This window comes from Vanellus vanellus (genome assembly GCF_965231255.1).
Source record: "Vanellus vanellus genome assembly, chromosome: 2".
Taxonomy (NCBI): Eukaryota; Metazoa; Chordata; class Aves; order Charadriiformes; family Charadriidae; genus Vanellus; species Vanellus vanellus.
Window position 1 is genome coordinate 159,958,470 of NC_138906.1, and position 18,488 is coordinate 159,976,957.

Consider the following 18,488-nt stretch of genomic DNA (forward strand, 5'->3'; position numbering starts at 1 on the left):
TGTTCCAGCCCGCTGATCATCTTTGTGGCCCTCCTCTGGACCCACTCCAACAGGTCCAAGCTTATTTTCACCACCCATTTTGTAATGGCTAAAGCAATCGTTCTCCAACCTCAAACGGGTCCTTTAATACAAATGTCTCATGACATGCGTCCCAGGTTACCATCTCTTCTGCTTTCAGTCTGCCAGGGCAGAAACGTATGGAGTGGTTTGTTGCGGAAGCCACTGGGTAGGGCCAAAAGATGGTTCTTACAGCTGGAAAGGTTGATGGTGGTCCTCAGACCCACAACCTCAACACAAGAATGTTTCACCTCCTGCCCAAATGTGTTTGCTTTTGCTGCAGCAGGTCACCAAAGGATTAAATGGTCAACCTCAAACTTCTGGCCCCAACATCTGGTGATTTTTTGGATGTTATGGGCTTGGGCCCGCCAATCCCCTGGAGAAGGTGTAAGACAAGGAATGCCACAGGAAAACAGCACACAGGGCAGGAGCCAGACTAGATGTGCTGGGGCAGCGGCGCTGGTGCAGCAACACACAGCGGTGTTTAGTACCAGTGAGAACCAGCTGCGTGCTGCAGGCTGTGCCAGGCCTGCCCCACAGCCATAGTCTCACCGAGGGTAAACCTGTTCTTTCTGCAAGGGGAGATGCTGAAATACCCCAGCCATCCTGGTCACCAACGCTGCCCCAGGGATCCGGCGAGCCTCAGCAGAGATGCCCAGTCAATGTGCCTGTCTGGGCTCCTTTTGAGGCCCTGCTGAGCCATGGCTGAACTGGAGGAGAACAGGAGCGGACGGGTTTCTCTGGGATCTGCCAAGCATCAAAGCATGGAAAGCACAAGCTCTCCACGCCAGACCGGTCAGTGCTATGACCAACAGAGGAGGGGATGCATTGGCAGCGCCGGCAAACCTTGATGATGCCACCATCAAGTGTCACTATCTCCAAGCCAGCGGTGTCGGCCACTCATGAGCCGGCGTGCTGGGAGTGCTGGTCTGTCTGTGGTACGTTGCATGCAACGCGATTTGCAATCACTGCAGCGCCTGCATGGGGGCTGAGCCCTCCTGACGAGTTTCTCCGACGGCTGCGTGCGGAGAGCAAAAGAAGCAAGTGGGAGGAGGTTGGTTCCTGTGGGACTTGGCAAGTTTAGCAACACCAGTCCCGGGCAGCCTGTTCGCTATCGCCGTTCACTGTGCGATCCCCTCCATGAAAAACTCATGATAAATACTCATGATAATCTTCATGCATTTTCCTGCAACGCTCCTCCTCAACAAGATGGCATGTAATGCTCAGCAACGCCAACAGACACCGACGGGATGGAAAGCAGCGTTCAGTCTGAGTCGTGGCAGGTGATGATCTTCCAATGATGCTACTGAAGAGCTACCAGCCCTTTCTCCTGGCCTGAATCCAAAGCCCGTGTTCTAAACCTTGAGGTTCAGCGAGCACTGATGCTGTTTGCCTGCTGAGGAATGGGGATTTTTGGCAAGGGGCTGTTGGTTAGAAGAGGTGACAGGACTGCTGAGTGGCTGAATCACTCCTGAAGAAGAAAAGGAATATTCTGCCCCCGGATGCAATTCAATTAGCAGCCCCAGAAACTTCTGCAATGCAAGTTTGTCTGCTTTCCCCATTTACAGCCCACCCCGTGCTTGTCAGCATACGTTATCCTTGCACAAAATTCACCTTAAAAAGGGTGCCCCAAATCTCATCAGTGACTCGGTCACACAGATGTCATTTGGGCTCCAGAGCCCCGCTCCTTGATGCTCACACGCTGCCTGTTTTATCAAAGCATCAGGCTGCACCTGAAGCGGTGCTCAGCGCGACTTCTACCCTCGTCCACTCCTCCGACACGGCCCCAAAAACCAGCCCGGCGCTCGGCTCCGGGCAGCCCTCCTCCATCTCCGACGCCTTTCTGAAGAGGAAGCGGCACAGACTGACCAAATTCCGATCCCCTTACACAGCCCCTCAGAGCCGCTCCCCAGGAGGCTCTCCCGGAGCAGCCCTCGGCCGCTTGCTCAGACCCGAAAACGCAGCGAGGATTCAGAGAGCCAAACTCTTCCATTACAAGAGAAGTCGAGTGTGGGATATTCCTAACCTCGGGCTAATCAGACCCCAGAAAATTCTCTGCATTGCATGTAGTCTCAAGCTGCATCTGTTGTTATTGACGCTATTCTTAAAAAAACAACAACAAAAAAAAAAAAACAAAACCAAGAAAAACAAGACAGTTTTGGGAAAGAACGCAGCCAAAGTCCCAGCCCAGGGATAGGGGGGAGATGCAGCAGACTGAAGAAATCACTGCAGCGCACACCATCAGCTCCTCCCTTACCTGCAACAGAGGTTTTATTGTAAAATTATAGCATTTACAGCAGTGACACAGTAGGCTATTTAAGAGCCATATAATATCTACACACAGAGACGCACAGAGCACTCCTCATAGCAATAGCTGTAAATGCTGATGGAGGTTCAGACCACAGAAATTTCCCATGGTCTGATCTCTGGCTCCCCCCGACTCCAGGAGAAACCTATCCCCAGCGCAGACGGGGTGGGCTTGGTCTCCCGTCGGATCTGTCTTTTAAGGCTTTCCAGATCTGAGCCTGAGACGCGCCAGCTCTGCGCCGGGGGGCCGCAGAGCCCAGGGCTCACACCCGAAGAGCAAACACGAGTCCAAAGCGTGGGAAGGAGCCGTGAGTTCGCCGAGCACGGAGCAGCCCTTCGGCTGGATGAAAGCAGCTGATGCTGCCCCTGTGAACGGCACCATCCCCAAAGCCCTGCTGAGGAGGCAGCGCTCGCTCTGCTGCAGGTGAAGGGGGACGGACACTGAAGATGATGGTGCCTTCGAGGCTGAAGGCCTTTCGGCAAAGCGACTGATTGAAACCCTACTGCCCTGCCCTACCTGCTCCGCTCCCCGAGCGAGAGCCTCTTGTGCCGCAAAGACCCAGACAGTGCCTTCCATACCCAAACCCACCCTGTAAAAGCTAATTAAAACGTTTAATTAGCTTTTAATTAACAGCATGTTTCAAAATTCTTTAGAGACTTGCAGATGGGCAGAGAGGCACAACTTCGGGGTCTGGGGCCGTTCGTTTCTTAAACGAGTTCCCTCCTTGAGAGCAGACACGCAATTACGCCGCCGTATCAACTGCTCCTCATTTGCGAAGCCAGAGCGTGAAGCAAGTTGTGTTAATGTGTCGAAATGAGGGGAGAAATAAAGAGAGCAATGGATCACCGAGTCTTTGAAGGGAAAAGTAATATTGCAGTAATTTACAGAAGGGAGAGTTTGTGGGTGGGACAAGTCGCTCTCAAAGAACAGTGGCATTCAGCCAGAAAATACGGCTCGTTTGAGAAGAGCATCACTGCCACCTTCAGGAGAGAGGGTTTCTCTTTCCTCTTTCCATGCGGCAGCTTTCCCGGGAGCATTTTTTTTTTTTTTTTTTTGGTTTATGCAATACAAAAAGCGTTTTCTGGAACTCCGGCCAAAGTTATATTTTTAGTTATTACTGACGCTCTGCAGATGATGGTTTGGTCCGACGCCTCCCGGCTCCTGAAATTTGACACCCCAAACCGCCTACGCGGGAACATTTCATAAGCAGAATTGCCAGTGCAAACTTCAGTTCAAGATGGAAAGGACTGGTCGGTCAGTCCGGCCCACCTCAGTGCAACAGCATTTCCTAACGGACACCTCTCGCCCTTTATTCAGTCCCCGAGGAGCCATCCTCTTCCACTTCTCTTGCGAGATGTGTTAGCGTAAGAGATGTGTTAGGAAACTCCTCATGACATCAGCCAACTTTCCTTCCCGTGGCATTAAATCATCCTTTTACCAGCCAGAACGCGGTCAATCAGCTGGTAGACACAGAAAGCACCTCTGGCCCAGGTCTCAAAGTGACATTTCACTCTCGGGCACTACAAGCCACGTCAAAGACGCACGGTGCTGAATGCAGACTATATTGCCTTAAAAACAACAGTAAAGATGCTAAAGATGATAAAGGTAATTTCTTAAAAGCTAGGAAACAGCACAGTTAAGACTTCCACGTTACTTAAGCTCAAGTCTTTCAGCAAACGCACTCCCATGCTGCTTTTAATTACACCAACGCTGATCAGGGGTCACATAGCTGGTTATGGGGACATCAGCCTCATACTGCAATCTCCCTCCACCCTGCAGTCGGACATGTCTCATGTGCCCCTTCACATGATGGCTGTGTTTCCAGCCACACGGGACGAGCTGGACAGGCGCACATACTCCTTTCCCGAGCCTGGACAGCAGCCCATCATTTGGCCAACGTTCGAGCATCACTTTGACACAATGGGCACGTGCGAAATCATGCAATGTGGGACGATGGGGAGCCAGGATAAAATAAGCAGCTCGGTTTCTTCCTTCCTGAATTCAGGGAAAAGATGAGCCACAGATGAGGGCAGACACATGCTCCTGCCAGGCCAGCTCTGACTTGGAGTTGTCTTGAACTCCCATGACTATAGAGGTCTTCTCTGCCTCAGTTCATGGACTACACGGTTACCAGCAAGAAACAAAGTCATGAAGGCCATACCATAGATGTCACCTACAGCAGGAGCTCTCCGTGTTTCTGCAGTTGGGGACATCAGCAATACACCCTGAATGGTGAAGAAGGGGAGAAGCACACGGAGAGACACCTTGGGACCAAAAGGGATTTGCCACCACTAATAAGGAGCCCTGTGGCAAAAGCCAGGAGAAGGCACAGCTCTCCAATGTCCCACTCCATCATCACCAGTAACCCCTCATCTCATTTATCTGACACCTCTGACTCCTGCGGCAACTTCTTGGCATTTGGACAAGGCTCACGCGTGAGCAGAGACCATAGGTGCCCAGGGCAGGAGCCCGCAGGGGGTAGCAGACTGCTGTAGTTCACATCAGACTGCTATTGGGGAGAGGAGGACAAATACACCTTCTGAATTTCTCCAACTCCTGTTGCACAAACTGAGGTCCCAGGAGCCATCCAAGGCGGCCATCAGCATCCTGGCCTGCATCAGGAATAGTATGGCCAGCAGGACATGGGAAATGACCATCCCCCTGTACTCAGCACTGGCGAGGCTGCACCTCAAGTACTGTGTTCAGTTTTGGGCCTTCCACTACAAGAAGGACATTGAGGTGTTGGAGCGTGTCCAGAGAAGGGCTACAAAGCTGGTGAGGGGTCTGGAGCACAAGTCTTACGAGGAGCAGCTGAGGGAACTGGGGTTGTTTAGCCTGGAGAAAAGGAGGCTGAGGGGAGACCTTATCACTCTCGACAACTACCTGAAAGGAGGGTACAGAGAGGTGCGGATCGGTCTCTTCTCCCAAGTAACAAGCAATAGAACAAGAGCAAATGGCCTAAAATTGCATGAGGGGATGTTTCAATTGGAAATTAGGGAAAATTTCTTCACAGAAAGGGTTGTCAGGTATTGGAACAGGCTGCCCAGGGAAGTGGTGGAATCGCCATCCCTGGAGGTATTTAAAAGACTTGGGCATGGTTTAGTGGTGGACTTGGCAGCGTTAGGTTTATGATTAGACTCAATCTTAAAAGTCTTTTCAAACCTAAACGATTCTATGATTCCTAATCACTGCAACACATTGAAGATAACAGACAGTGCCAAAGCATTTCCATATTTTTCCATCTAAACATGAGGAAGAACTTCTTTGAGGGTGGCAGAGCACTGGCACAGGCTGCCCAGAGAGGTTGTGGAGTCTCCCACTCCGGAGACATTCAAAATCCACCTGGACGCTGGTCCCATGCAACCTGCTGTAGGTGACCCTGCTCTGGCAGGGGAGGTGGAGTCGATGATCTCCAGAGGACCCTTCCAACTCCGACCATTCTGTGATTCTGTATCAGATTAATGCTTTTCCCGCCTTTACCAAAAGGAAAATGAAGGGTCTTGCGAGAAGCTGTAGATTCAACTGAGACATGTAGACATGACTGAGCAGGGCAGCCACGGGAAGGCTGCAGGTGAGCATGGCGCTGGGAGCTCTAGGACCATTCGCACCCATGGGAAATGTCAGTAAATATGTTCATAACACACCAAATCCGTGTAACGTGCTACCAGCCTACCACACACTCAAGCATTTGCAGGCAAAATAATTACAGCACTTTCAAAGCTTTATTCTACCACTTGCCCAAGTCTTGTAGAGCATCCCTACAGCAACTAGATGACTTCACCTCTGCCCCATACGACGCCACGAACACCCGCTTCACACTGCTACAGCTGCGACGAAAAGGGAGCAGAACATTGCTCTGATTCAAGAGGCAGGGTCAGACCCTAGCTGGCCAGATTTGCTGACCAGGCAAAGCCCTTCTTGTGCTGTAACTTCGACAGAAGCGAGAAGGTACCCTTGTATCACCTCAGTAATAAAACAGAAGGATGAGAAGAAGCTAGAAGAGTCATCAGCACCAAAGCAGGGGGAAGTTAAGCCCCGCCCCAGATCCAGGGCACCGAATTGGATGCAATCGTCCAGTTTTTAAATAGCTAGCAATTCATTACAAAATTCATATGCCAATTGATAGCATGAACTTTATACCAGGATTGCTTTAGTCCTTGCTTCGCTGCCCCCAAATGGAGAGCTGCTACTATTGATCAGGCAGCAGATATTACACATTAGGAAAAGGAATGAAAAAACTTCGCTTAAGCCAGTAAAAAGACCAAAAGAAAGAGCAGGAGCAAACAGCCTGGTAATTCAGGGCTAGTTGTCTTTTTTGACAAAAGCTGCTGCTTCACAGAAGTGTTTCTCAAAATTTTGGGAAACAAGTAACCCCATCATCACCACCACCATCCTTGAGGGTGCCTCCTGCCTCAAGCAGGGCTTGTTAGCGTACACGTCTGCAGCGCCCAGTAAACATCGTCGTGAGTTTCTACACAGACGCACTTTTGAAATGCCACAACTAACTGTAAACTCACTGTGATTGCATGAAACTACTCCTTGTTAATTATTTACATCTATTGCGGAGGTGTAAGTCTTTTCAAGGACAGAAAGACAACACTAAGTGTAGAAAACCTGAAGAAAAGGAGGATGAGCATCCTTCTAGTGAAACAACAGCCTTAAGAGCCACTGCTGGGGAAGACACACTGGTATTGGCTTTGCGAGCCAGGAGAAGGCAGCCAGAGGATGGTGCATCCAGAGTGAGGTGTTTGCCTGGGAAAGCTTCAAGTCCACCTGCAACAAACCCATTTCAGGATCTCCCTTTGCTCCAGGTCTGCTCCAGCCATAGTGAAACTATGAGGAAACAGGCAGCATTTCCAGCAAAGTGAAACCCTGATGTGATTTATAAGCAGAAGATGCAGACAGGAAAGGACTTTTTTTTTTTTTTAGGAGAAACAATTACATCATTTTTGTGCTTTGTATATGAAATTTTAAGAACCAAATGAGTATCATATAAGCACGCTGGTACTAAGGAACTGCAGAAAAAAAAAACCCAGGGCTTGTGGAGTGGCACACACTATTGGCTACAGAGCCACTTTACCGTGAGTGGTGACATGCATCGTGCAAGCCACTGTGGACCCATTTCCCCCAGAGACCCACCTCTGCTCAGAATTCGAAGCCCAAAAGAAAGCAGCAACAGTGTTTGCGCTCAGAGACACAGCACCACAAGCGGAAGGCTTTTGCCCACAACAGCTACAGGGTGGTCACACCAGCTCACAGCAGAGGAAGAATGGCTAATTTGAGCAGAGCATTTATTTAAATCATGGAGTGTCACCCAGCCCAGCACCCCAAGACTCTAGGCTATCCCCTTGGTGCAAGTGATGCCATCCAAAGTCAGCAATTTCCCCCCCAAACTTACACAAAAGCTGTTTAGCAGCCCACACTTAGTGCTGAGCCTGCCAGCTACTCTTCTGTCCACTACCACAAGCAACAGGAGTATTAAAACAGAGAGAGAGAGAGAGAAGATTAAAGAGTGGGTTTGCAAGAAACAAGCACCAAAGCCTGAGCAGCGAATACACAGTGGTTCCAGTTCAAAAAAAGGGAACAGCTGATGGCTGACGTACTGGAAGGCCTGTTTTCTTCTCTTGGAAAGCTCACGAGCAGGGAAGATTGTGGAGTTGTGGGGCAGCCAACTCAAAGGCACGCCAGCTCTAATCTCCTTTCCCAGCTGCGTACACAGAGCAACTGCAGAACACAAATGCCAGAGGAAAAAAAGGAAAGCTCCAATTATTCTCAGACCACAAGAACAACGATGTTTAAAAGCAAAGATATTGGCAGGGCAGCAGAAAGGAAGAGCTGTCCAAAACAGCCAACTGAAGAAATTCTGTGTTGTTTTAGTCAGTAGCCATTGAGGCTGACAAAGAAGAAAGCTGCTACATGGCTACGGCACCCAGCCTGTTTCAAGTGTTTTCTAATTAGATCAGAAATAAAAAATGTCCAATACCGAAGCTGTGGTTAAAACCTGTTGTCTGTAAATTAACGTTTCCTTTAGAAAGCTTTACTTTCAAAAAGTAACAGTGGACAGGAGTATGATTCCCCCCCCCCCCCCCCCCCCCGTGATTATTAGTCAGTAACTTTATTCACAGTAACAAGGCTGAAATGAAATTATTTTTTTCCAAGGGGTAATGAACTCGTGGGGACAGTTACCCTTTCAGATACATGCAGAATGGTTGGTTGTATACGGTTTGTAGCATTCATACAATTCTGAGAAAGATTTGTTTTTTGTTTAAAAAAAAAGAAATATCAAGTTTTGTCCTTTTTCTTATCTGGATTCAACTGTGATGCTGCCAAAAGGATTAGACAGCAGTATCGCATCAAGGTAAGAATATTTCATTCCTGTAGCCAGCACTGCACATGGTTTGCTTTCTCCGTAGCAGAGACATCTAAGAACTAAGCATCTTTGGCAGGAAAGAAAGAAAGAAAAAAAAAAAAAAAAAAGTATTACTCTGCTTAACAGAGGAGGTACAGGTACCAGCAATACACATTTCTACCTCCTTCAAACTCTTTCTCAAGTGTCACAATTTAAAATTTGCAGATCTCTTCTTTCCAAAAACAACCAAAAGAAAATGGTGAATCTTTCCTGATGGTGCTGAAGGGTGTCCACAAGAAATCCAGCATGGTCACACCACTATGTTATATTTGGAGCGAGTGTGCCATGCAGTTATAAAACATTATTTGTCCAGCAAATAAAGCTGAGGGTGTTCATGCTTGCCTGCAGATTTCAAGTCTCCTTTCCAGAACACTGACAACTCATTTTAGGATAATCACAACAGCACCACACACGAGGTGCACTAATGTTTGCTCATCAATGCAACACACGCGATTTCCCCGAGATCTTCTTTCTAGTAATGCTCAATTCTTGTTTTCCCCTTCAATTCTTCCTCTCCCAAAAAAGCTTTTTCTTCACCAATCTGTCAAAGTTTAACACTTGTTACAAAGGAAACATTATCACAGAATCACAGAATTATCAGAGTTGGAAGGGACCTCTAGAGATCATCTAGTCCAACTCCCCTGCTACAGCAGGATTGCCCAGAGCACATTACTCAGGACTGCATCCAGGCGGGTCTTGAAAATCTCCACGGAAGGGGACTCCACAACCCCCCTGGGCAGCCTGTGCCAGTGCTCTGTCACCCTCACCGTAAAGAAGTGTTTCCGTGTATTTGAACGGAACTTCCTGTGTTCTAACTTGTGCCCATTGCCCCTCGTCCTGTCACTTGGAACCATTGAAAAGAGCCTGGCTCCATCCTCCTTCAACCCACCCTTTAGATACTTGTACGCCATAATAAGGCGTACTAATTATGTAGTATGCTAAGATTATTCAGATTTTACACACAGAGTATCTAAATCCACAGGAGTATACACTGGTATATACAGAGGCAAGTCAGTCTCCCCACCATTGGTATGGAAAGAGCCAAACTGGCAGCCTAACCTGAACCATCATTTCTGATGACTGTGCTGAGACTTCAACATGAGTAGCCAAGACGCAGGTTTTTCAGCAACGTCCACTGGGATCTATACGGATTGACAAAGTTCTTCCCCTCAGATCCTGTATGAGTAACATTTCTGGGGACAGGGAAGCAGCACAGTGTGGAGAGCAATAACCCTGAAACACACTAGGCTTAAATCAGTGCATTAGACTAGTGGCTACTGGTAATGAAACAGCAGAGTTTCCACTATATAAAATTTATAAATTTATTTTTTTTGGTAAAAATCCAAAGAGCACGAAGACATCTCACTCAAAATACTGGTAAATCAGACCACACTTAGAAAAATGAAAGCTGATTTTATTATCTTATCCACAGCCAATCATTTGACATGAACATGCATACGTAATTTTGCTACGCACACACCACAGTTTAACGTTAGTTATTAAAGGTTAAACATACAACATACATCCTTACAAAAAAGAGTCAAAATGCAAACGTAACTTTTAAACAAAACAGTTTTTACTCATTTAAAAAAACCTTTGTGTTGGGTACCATTTTGTACAAACACAGTTAATTTAAACAAATCTGCTTTTAGTTTCCTCATGGTTGCACATGAAAATAAGCTGCAATAGAAAATGAAGTCATCAAGGGATTTTTAAATAGCAGAAGTAGGCAGTCTTGCCATGCAGAAGAAGCAATATTAAATATTAGTTTTTCAAAAAAAGAAAAAACCACAAGTTTAAAAATATTTAGTTCAAGTCACAAATCTTTCCCCAGTACAGAGAAATCCAAATGCAACGCATAATTAGCTGCCACTTAGGATGGCTATTCTGAAAAGTAGAAATACTTTCCAGAATTGATAATTTTCATTGATTTGGCACAGAAAAGAAGTCTGAGCTTACTTAAGAACAAGAAAGTGATTAAAAAAAACAGGGTAAACAGGAAGAGAGAAAATAAAAAGCAAGAATGAACGAGATAGTAGTTGCAATCACTAAAAAAAGAATCTGTGCATCTCAGTCATTGCAGAATACTGTTTGTCTACAGCAGGTGCGAATTCCAGGTAATTGTTATTGCAACATGGATTTAATTTGCTTGGAGGTAGTCTCATCATTCAAATGCTTTGTTGTGTACCTAAACACAGAAATAAAAATGAAGTTGAGAAAAGCATAGATGCTTTTTTATTTTGGCTTGACAAATATGCAATTTGTTTATGGCTCTACCTGATTGTACCAGAGAAAAACCATCAGCCACTGATCATCACCCACTCCACGGTTACCAAGTACCCAAGTCAGACATCCTGATCAGAAAATGCTACTATCAATCATACCCAACAGCTACGCACCAAGGGTGTTAAAAGTAAGCCTCAGCGGGATGTTGGCTTTTGTGCTCATAGACCATTTCCATAGTAAACTCATGTTACCACCTGTGAGAGGCAATAATCAATAAGACTAACTCTGAGGTCTCCATCCATAGGAAACATCTTCAAATGAAACACAGCTTCAGAATCCTTTCTTCAGAACTTCCAGTGACCAAACCTTTCAAAGATCCCCCAATGAGAATGGATTTAATCAGCCTAATTTCCTGTTAAGTAACTGTGCTGCGAAAACTAAAGAGTACATGCATGTGTTTATTCCCCTCTTCTCCCTTGAAAATGCTCTAGACCATTAGCACACCTTTAAATCACTACAAAAAACACAGTCATCTCTTATTTTAAAAGAAAGTTCTGTATCTCCTCAATGCTGGCTTCTTCGTATGATTCCTGATCTTCCTTCCCTGACTGTAATCTAAAAGCAAGGAAAAATTTATTCTGTAATTTAACATGTTATATTAGCACTTTCATTGTTATCCACAACTGCAGTGATATTTTAGTAGTTCACTTGAAGAATATACAATGACTTTCTGTTTGGAAATGAGTATTTCTATTTGGAAATGAGTTTGAAAATGAGAATATTTCAACACATTTTGGTAATTTATACCTTCCACAAACAAAAAGCCTAAGTTTTTCTAAAAATCTTGAAAAGCTTGGTATTCTTCCTATGTGAAAAAGCTGAACATGATTACAATACTTTCTGAAATTTAAATTATAAACAGCTGATCTCCCTCCAAAATCCATACCACCTTCCATTTGCTTTTAAGACACATTATCTATCTCTTGAGAAAACATGATAACTTCTAACATCCCTTCAGAATTTAAGACTTAAGATTTGAATTTCTCATGACATTAATTTCTCACAACATCCATTTCTCATGACGTCATCTTGAGTCTGCTTTCACCATGCACACGCATAGCAGCTCACCTCTGCATCTCTTCCTAACAATTCCAAATGTGATTTAAAAAAAATATTTAGATATCCTACACAAACAAGTAATCAAATATATGAAACCAGGACTGTTAAAAGTACATAGGCATGGAATGGGTTGGTGTGGTGAAAGGTCAGCACGACAGCACAGACTGAGTTTACACTACTAACCACAAAGTAACACACAACGGAGTGAGAACCTGAACTACACCTTCCGTGCACTTTACTAAGTGTTAACCAGGACTGTGAAAAATGGGGCACCAGTAAAGGTCGGTGTTCATTTGCAGCTGCAATCACAATAAATTAGTCAGAATATAAATGCTAATATCGCGTTTTCCCTCCAAAACCTTTTGTTTTTACTGATCACATACATGAGGTTCGGCGATGAACGAAGTGATTTAGGCATGGACATAATCACATGTAGTCTCAAATTATGCCCAAATTTATTTTTTCCTTTAGCTAATAATCTGAAAAAACTTTGCAAGTGAAACCACTTATAATGCCACATTATTTCACTTCTTACCACATTTTAACAGAAAAAAAAGAGGGCAAATGAAATTAAAGCAGTTTCACTACAGATAAGAAAAACAAAGTACCACTGCATACTTTCAGGCAAGACAAACTAAAGCTTCCACATTTCAAAGTAAGAGCATGAATAACAACACCCAGTTACAGTTAACTGTTACCAAAGTAATATACTTTTTCAAGTAAAGACAAAAATGAAGCCTTTGTCTGCCTATCACGTTCTGGCACTCTGATGCTGGACACTCACATGAAGAACATGCTACTGACTACAGATACAGCTTTATGACCCAAATTAGCAGGTTTTAGGTTTCTATACAGAAGTATTAATTTTTCTTTACCTCTGCAATTAATGTGACAACATTGTGTCTCATCTATTCTACAGCAAAAACACTGAGACTCTTGCCTTAAGTACCCCCTTATAAATATTTTGTGAAAGAGGAACATACCAAAAAACTATCTGCCTTGCATGTCTGAAGCTATTCGCAAAACAAAAATCACATGAAACCACTCTTATATTCTACTAATAATAAATAAAACCATCAAGCCATGGTCAAACTACAAACAGCTGAGGATACGGCCAATTCAAACTCAATCCAGCCATTTCTTTGGTAAGCTGGCACAAGTCACAGCGCATGTGCTATAGCCACTCATTTGCTTGTTTGGTAGTTCAGTCAGTAGATGTGATCACAGTTAACTTCTAGTTAGCTTTTAGTATGTGTCATACTTTGCCATGAGTTTTAACTTAAAGGTACAATGTCTACACTGTCACACTTACCACTACAGACCCGTTCTTAACCTGTATCCAGCTAAAGTGCGCAAAAAGTTATCTTAGAATGAACGACTGGAAGTTTACAACCTAGCTTTTAAAACACAGTAGCTTCTTCACGAATCCCTGTCTAAAGACACATTGGAAAAGAAGCCTGCAATAACCACACTGACCTTCCACCTGTAACACTAACTGAACGCCTTCCTGCTGAAGGAAATGCCCCGGACAATTTATGAAAATTCACATAAAAATATTTCAAATAAAAGAATAAAAGTACCTGAGAGCATTTAGAAGGCCTTCTACACTGTTAGGAGGCTGGTCTTTAAGAACTTTGATGCATCCTTTCATCTAGGAGTGAAAGAAAGTTATACTTTTTTTTCCCATGGTAATACCTTCTAAATTTACATAAGTGTTTTATAGTCAGTTTGTCAGAGAAAAAAATAAGTATTTAAAAACTGCAGCAGTGTAAAGACATTTTCTTGATATTAGAAAGGAAGCTTTCAGTATTACATTTTCCTATGAAAGAATGGCTTAGCTACTTAATAATCTGCGTCTTTAGATAATGCAACTTTGATATCAAGCTCTGCTTTATTGACCTTAACAAAAGGAACTGTAAACAAAAATCTTTATCATAAATCCATTAAGAATGATTACATTCAGCCAGTGAAATGATGACAAACTCTGTAGCTAATGCAATGGGACAACAGTCCATTTGAAACAGCCACGAAGCAGCATAGAGCAGCAGCATATGTTCCATAGACTTACTATCAAACAACGGCAGAAAGCTGAAGACTGGTTGGTGCTGAACTGAGCTTTTTACCAGATAGTGAGGAACCAGCTAGATGCCGTTGTTATTTCCAGTCGTTCTGATTTGGATCTTTCAACACAACCACTGTTCACCAGTATTTCAAGACACTACCTGAATTTCATCAAATCAGATTTTTCATGACTTAACAATGACTGTGTATGTAGCTGAAGGTCCAGTTTGTATTTTCTACTACTTACGTATATGGTTTGCTAACAGTCACCACTATCTATTAAGCATCTATCCAAAGTGTACATCTGCTCCTAGAACCTGGCGGACAGAAAATGAGTCTACACAAAATTTAAATACTCAAAAGATTATTTAGTAACAATAAACTTACATCGATTTTTGAAGTTTTGGCAAAAGCGCCCACCGGATGCACGTGGTCATAGAGTATGATGACACCCACCATTACCCTCAGACAGAATGATACTGTTTCCTCATTTGTAAACCTGCTTCTATATTCACTGCAATTTAAAAACACAGATTATTACCTATCAAACAAAACAGGACAGTGCCTGCTAGTAACGTCCAAAATAAGATCAAAGAGGAAAATCCTACTATAAATGCTCAGAGAAAAAAAAAAAGTAAAACAAACAAACCCCCAAAACACACAAACCCCACAAACTGAGTTTTCCATTTTCCTTTTAATAACCTGCCTATAAGTCAGACCACTGCTTAGAAAGAGTTACCTGGAGATTAACAAAGCTTCTCAAACCTAAAATAGCACCCTGCTGCTACATCATTTCAGATTTGGGGATTTTTTTTTTGTAGAAAAAAAAAAAAGATTAAAATTATACACACTAACTTTGCTTTCAATGCTTCCTACCCTTTCCCCTGCCACCCCTTAATACACACACAACCCAAGCTTTAACTCAGGAAAAAATAAAAGGCCAAAAAAAAGCAAGTTTAATGAAAAATGCTCAAATACTTTCTTGAATGGGACAGACCATTCCTAATCAGGGGAAGAATATAAGTGTTTGGAGCTGTTAATATGCTTCTAAACAAGTGTACTGCAGTATTTGGACAGAAACAACTTGAGTAAGACATATCTCATGCCTGAGTAATTTTACCAATGGGAAACTATTTACATCTCAGAAGAAACAGATAAAAACCCAAAGTTTAGTTTGACTTCTTGTTCATACTCCCAGTGCCTCTCAAATTTACAGCAGACAATAAACTGCCTTCATGTCTAAAAGTCATCTCATAATTCCCCAGACAGGGGCGCTGCAATTTTGTTACAGCCATCAGCAAAGCCAACTTGCGAGGAGGTACCATCCGAGGCATTGCCCGTAACCCCCTCTTTCAGGAGGCCCTAGGCAATCATGCTCAAATAGTGTATTTTCCTGAATAATACATGAGAAAACCATTTATAAAGAGTGCCAAGAGGTTGTCTAGCTTTCATAGCCATTCTATTTTTAAATATTAATATGTTCAGAAAAGTAGACCGCCCGATTTGCACAGCTAGCAAAATGAGATGTTAGTTTCACATCAAGGTAAAAAACTAAGTTGGTAAAAAGAAAACACCATAGCTCCTAATTACCCCAGTTATATTTTTCACCTTACGCATCGCAAGTCATGTCTTAGAGAGATGATTCATACACAATACAGACACTGTTTATACTCACGGGGTTTCCAGCATGACCCTGCACACACTAGCCATAGTGCTTAAGCAATCTGTAGTATTCTCTATCGGTAAATTTTTATTCTGCAGAAAATGATAAAAAATTTCCCATTCAATTATTGTGAAATATTACACTACAAAGCCTAAATCAACTCAGTGATCTGCTGGCGTGGCAACGTGGAGGAATTAAAAACATCAACAGAACTACGGTAAGCCAGGTAGCCTCACACTGGTTTTTAAAAATGTTACAATGAAGATTAGCGAATTAGGGAGCAAAGTTTACCATATGGGTTTTGCTTGCTTTTTTGCAGTTGAAGAAATACACCATTGACACTACTGACTTTTGGAAATTTTAAAGGAATCATCTAACCTGCTCCTTAAAGACAGAAATTTCTATAGCCAAATGCATGCATCTGCTGCAATAGTAAGATTTAAAATCATTGCAAACAGCTCAAAGAAATGTAAAACAAGAGGCGATTTTTCTCAAGGCATTTCAAGGGCAAAGCAGAACTTAGGAAAAAATACTAAAAGACAAACGTATCTTTGTATTAATCATGTAATGTACAATTATTTTTTAAGAAATAGTGTGCATTCTTTGCATGTAAGACAAAAATCATCACTGTTATCAGAAGTCAAGCACAATATTTGTAGTGACAAGATTTTATCACTAATATTTATTTAGGTAGTTAATGATAAACAGGGATGTGTCAAAACGTTGGAATACTTTTCCAGTTCAGGTTCCTCCTCTCTTCTGCAATAACGTAAGCATACTTGATTTCACACAGCAAAACAGAAGTGTCTCAGGAAGGAGAAAAGGAAGCTACAAATTTCAATTCCCTTTCCTATTCCAAGCACAAAGAATCAAGCTGTTTCCCTATCAATTTTTTGGAGTTTCTGCTCTAAACCACCACCAAAATTCAGGCAACATACTTACATCTCCCACCTCCCTCCTTAAGGAAAGGTATCCTTACCAATGTTGTAATGCTATTCATTAACTTTTTGTGACACATCCACAAGGTGGCTAGCTGAACCTACTCTACCCTCTATGGCATCTGAGAAAGATACTTCATGGTTCTTGAGGCTCCAAAAAAAAATATTTTGATTTCTAGATTCCAGATTAAGCCTAGTAGAAGAGTTTTGTGTTCTAAAGTGATCTCTGGCCCTACAGTGCTTTGAAGTACATTATCCAAGCCATAAATTTATATTCTCACCTCTGACACAAACTTTGTTGTAGCATCACTTAAGGTTTTCAACATTGGCGTTGCTTCAGCGTAAAATAAAGACATTCTGTTTGCCAACTCATTATTTACTTCATTTTCTCCCTCTGCCTATAAAATAGAAGGAAAAAAAAGTATGTAGTAGTTATGTACATGAAAAAAGATTGGTGGTAGTATAAGATTACATTTCATTTAATCTAAGGGTTACCTACTGGGACATTGTTAATCCTCATACGGCTCAGAGTTCTTCTGTAGTAGCTGAAGTCATTCTGTATAGCAGGATTTGTCATCTACACAGACATGGAAGCAAAACACTTGTGACAAACTCCTCAAGAAAAATATAAGAACAAGTTTTCATGAAATATAATACTGAGAACCTTCTAAAGTAAAAAGGCCTGTGATGTGTTGAGAGAAGTGATATGTAAACCAATGTTTTCTGGTTAAATTCTCAGATTTTTTCAGAACAAAATCTACCAAGAACAAGAAAAGGAGTAGTCTCCTAAACAGGAGTTTGAGAATAGTAGGTTGAAAAAATGGCTTTGCTAGTTTGACTCTAAAGGATCAGACTAGTAAATTAATAGCGTTTCAGCTTAGTTCTTTCCACATTAGCAAGAAAATGGCTGGACTACGGATGTGCACGTACTAAAAGCAGCAGCAGCATTATCCCAAGACATATGCCAAATTCAGCCAAAGAAACATGATTAATATGAACTGAAAAATAACAAATGCCTAAAGCTAATATGATATTTCATCTGGTTTCCAGTTTAATCTAACTGTAGGTCGTATCAGCAAGCCAAGCATAGTAGATCTACTATGCTCACAGTACCTACTACATGCTCTATTCTAGAACAGAACACAACCCAGATTGCTTCAGTAGACTTGTTTTTCCTTCTGCTATCCTTTGTGCTTACAAAATTACAAGTTCTTACCTTAAGCTCATCAAAACGGAGTGTAAAGTGAAGAATTTCTGCAAACTGCTTAGCAAGAGCCTGCTCTCGCTCCAGGTGTTGCGTTGGTGAATACGGAGTGCTTGTCAAGGCTCCCAACAGACCTCGCAATCCTGCCTCTTAAATGAGAGGAGAATATTTTGCAATATACAACTGCACCTGCTTCTTGTATCTCTATTGACTGATATTCTGCATGTTAGCCTTAAATTATCTATCCGCCAAAGTACATGGTAATTAATAACAAAGGGGTTTGATGAATTGCTTCTATGTGCCACTGTTATCACATTTACTTGCAAATTGCTGTAAAGACTAGGTCTAATCAGCACTGACAGCCATGAAAAAACTTAGTGAAAAGTTTTATTCAAGCTTTGTCTGCAACTTTTGTATAAAACATATTTCAATTGCTTGTATAGCACACTGTAGTCTTTAAGATAACACGGAATTCTAGAGGTACATACCTATCACCAGAAGTC

General features: G+C 42.8%; 1 protein-coding gene across 1 annotated transcript in view; it reads right to left on the minus strand.

The window, feature by feature from the left end:
• Nucleotides 1-10,167: 10,167 nt before the first annotated feature.
• The window catches only part of CYRIB (CYFIP related Rac1 interactor B), a gene marked incomplete at its 5' end in the record, with an annotated part of 78,717 nt that continues 70,396 nt past the window's right edge, over nucleotides 10,168-18,488 (minus strand). Inside the window, 7 exon segments of the mRNA XM_082479083.1 lie at nucleotides 10,168-10,962; nucleotides 13,700-13,770; nucleotides 14,568-14,694; nucleotides 15,856-15,935; nucleotides 17,063-17,179; nucleotides 17,281-17,358; nucleotides 17,998-18,134. Of these exon segments, the coding sequence (XP_082335209.1) occupies nucleotides 10,899-10,962; nucleotides 13,700-13,770; nucleotides 14,568-14,694; nucleotides 15,856-15,935; nucleotides 17,063-17,179; nucleotides 17,281-17,358; nucleotides 17,998-18,134 (674 nt within the window). The 3' untranslated portion in view covers nucleotides 10,168-10,898.